Genomic DNA, 1,483 nt, shown 5'->3' on the forward strand with positions numbered 1-1,483 from the left:
ATATTTGTTATACGCCAAGTCGAATATGCGGTAAAAATGCACGGTTCAGGGATAGATCATCCGCGGGTGAGACGCGCGGGCTATCGGGAATAAGCGGAGCGGAGCTCGCATAAAATGGTAAGGAGGGTGCGATAAGGTGCATAAAGTACCCCCCGAGCAGTCTTACGGCACCTTACGTAAGGATCGCAAGGAGGGGCCCAAAAATGCCTCCTATGAAATCGCCTTACATGAGGAGGCCCTCCTTGCACCTTGTAGGGTAAGGAGCCTTACGGTGAGGATCCTTATGCCACCTTACCTTACGCCAACCCCCCAAATCGTAAGGATGTGAAAGCGACTTGCCATGAAACCGTAAGGTACCTTACAATTTTTGCTCCTTATGTGGGCTTGTGAAATAGGCCCCTGAGTGGTATTGAATGATAGTGAGACCACTACGAAAGAGAGCAAGATAGTAAGAGAGTTCTCTTGGTTCCGACGTAGTATTGCTCTAACGTCGTTAGTCTCAATACTATCGTGTCTCGTTCTGGTCCGGCCTTGGGTCCATACACCACCGGGTTCATTGGGCGAGGGGGAGTGTTCTGAACGCAAACCCGGGACCATCTGAGATCACGAAGTCTCTGAGCCACCTTTCCCCTCGTCGCTGGTGGTGAAGAGTGCTGCAAATCTGTTCTTTGAGGGCTTCATTAGCTCCGCCGAGCCATCAGAAAATCGTCCTTCACCAAGTAATACTCTTTCCCAAAGATGATTCGAGGAGTATCCCCCACTCTCTTCGGCCCACTTTTCAAGTTTGCTCTAATGTGAAGATGTACCTTGCAGTCTGTTAGTCACCCAAATCGCCCACTCTCCTGTGAATTCCATTCATAACTGAAACTCAGTCGACAAAATATATAGAAGAATACGGACTTTGATCGTACGATAACCAAAGCAAAAAAATCGAGACGATAAGACCACAAAAGATGATGTGAATTTGTGGGATAACAACCGGTTTGCGTTGAAACTCAACGGTTGAACATACGTTATTTACTGACGGTTACGTACTCATCTCCTCCAAGTAGAAATATGTGTCATCTACAAAGTCCAAATCAGAGAGCTTCTCGGCTCTGAAAGCTACTGAGCTATCCAGAAACGGCTGCATGCAGCAGAGAGGATGCATTAGTAGCGGGGAGATCGAGGAAAGGGTAAAATATGGTGAGGCCATCTAGGCGTCTCGTCTTCACAAGCTGGGCCTTTTCCTTGATTTGCTTCTGTGAGTTGTAGTAGAAGTCGTCGAAGTATCCATCGCCTGATGCTGGCGCACCGTCATCGATCAAGTCTCGATAAGACTTAACATCGCTGAGATTACTCCAGTGTCCTTCCGGGATTATCTGAGAACACGCCGTATCCAGCCACTTTATTATACATCACTGAGGTATAACAGACTTACAGTGAGCGACAAGTCAGAGATATTCGCAGACATGTTGGCGAGCCGCTCGGTGATGTTGCCTGC

General features: G+C 47.9%; 1 protein-coding gene across 1 annotated transcript; it reads right to left on the reverse strand.

Annotated features, from left to right (window-relative positions):
• Nucleotides 1-1,112: 1,112 nt before the first annotated feature.
• On the reverse strand, nt 1,113-1,361 carry Pmar_PMAR028052 (hypothetical protein; the record flags this gene model as incomplete). Its single annotated transcript, XM_002766226.1, has 1 exon — nt 1,113-1,361. A coding segment is annotated over one exon (249 nt), but the record flags the coding sequence as incomplete, so codon positions are not given.
• Between the last annotated feature and the right edge of the window lie 122 nt (nt 1,362-1,483).

The sequence above is a fragment of the Perkinsus marinus genome (assembly GCF_000006405.1).
Source record: "Perkinsus marinus ATCC 50983 genomic scaffold scf_1104296973188, whole genome shotgun sequence".
Classification (NCBI taxonomy): domain Eukaryota; phylum Perkinsozoa; order Perkinsida; family Perkinsidae; genus Perkinsus; species Perkinsus marinus.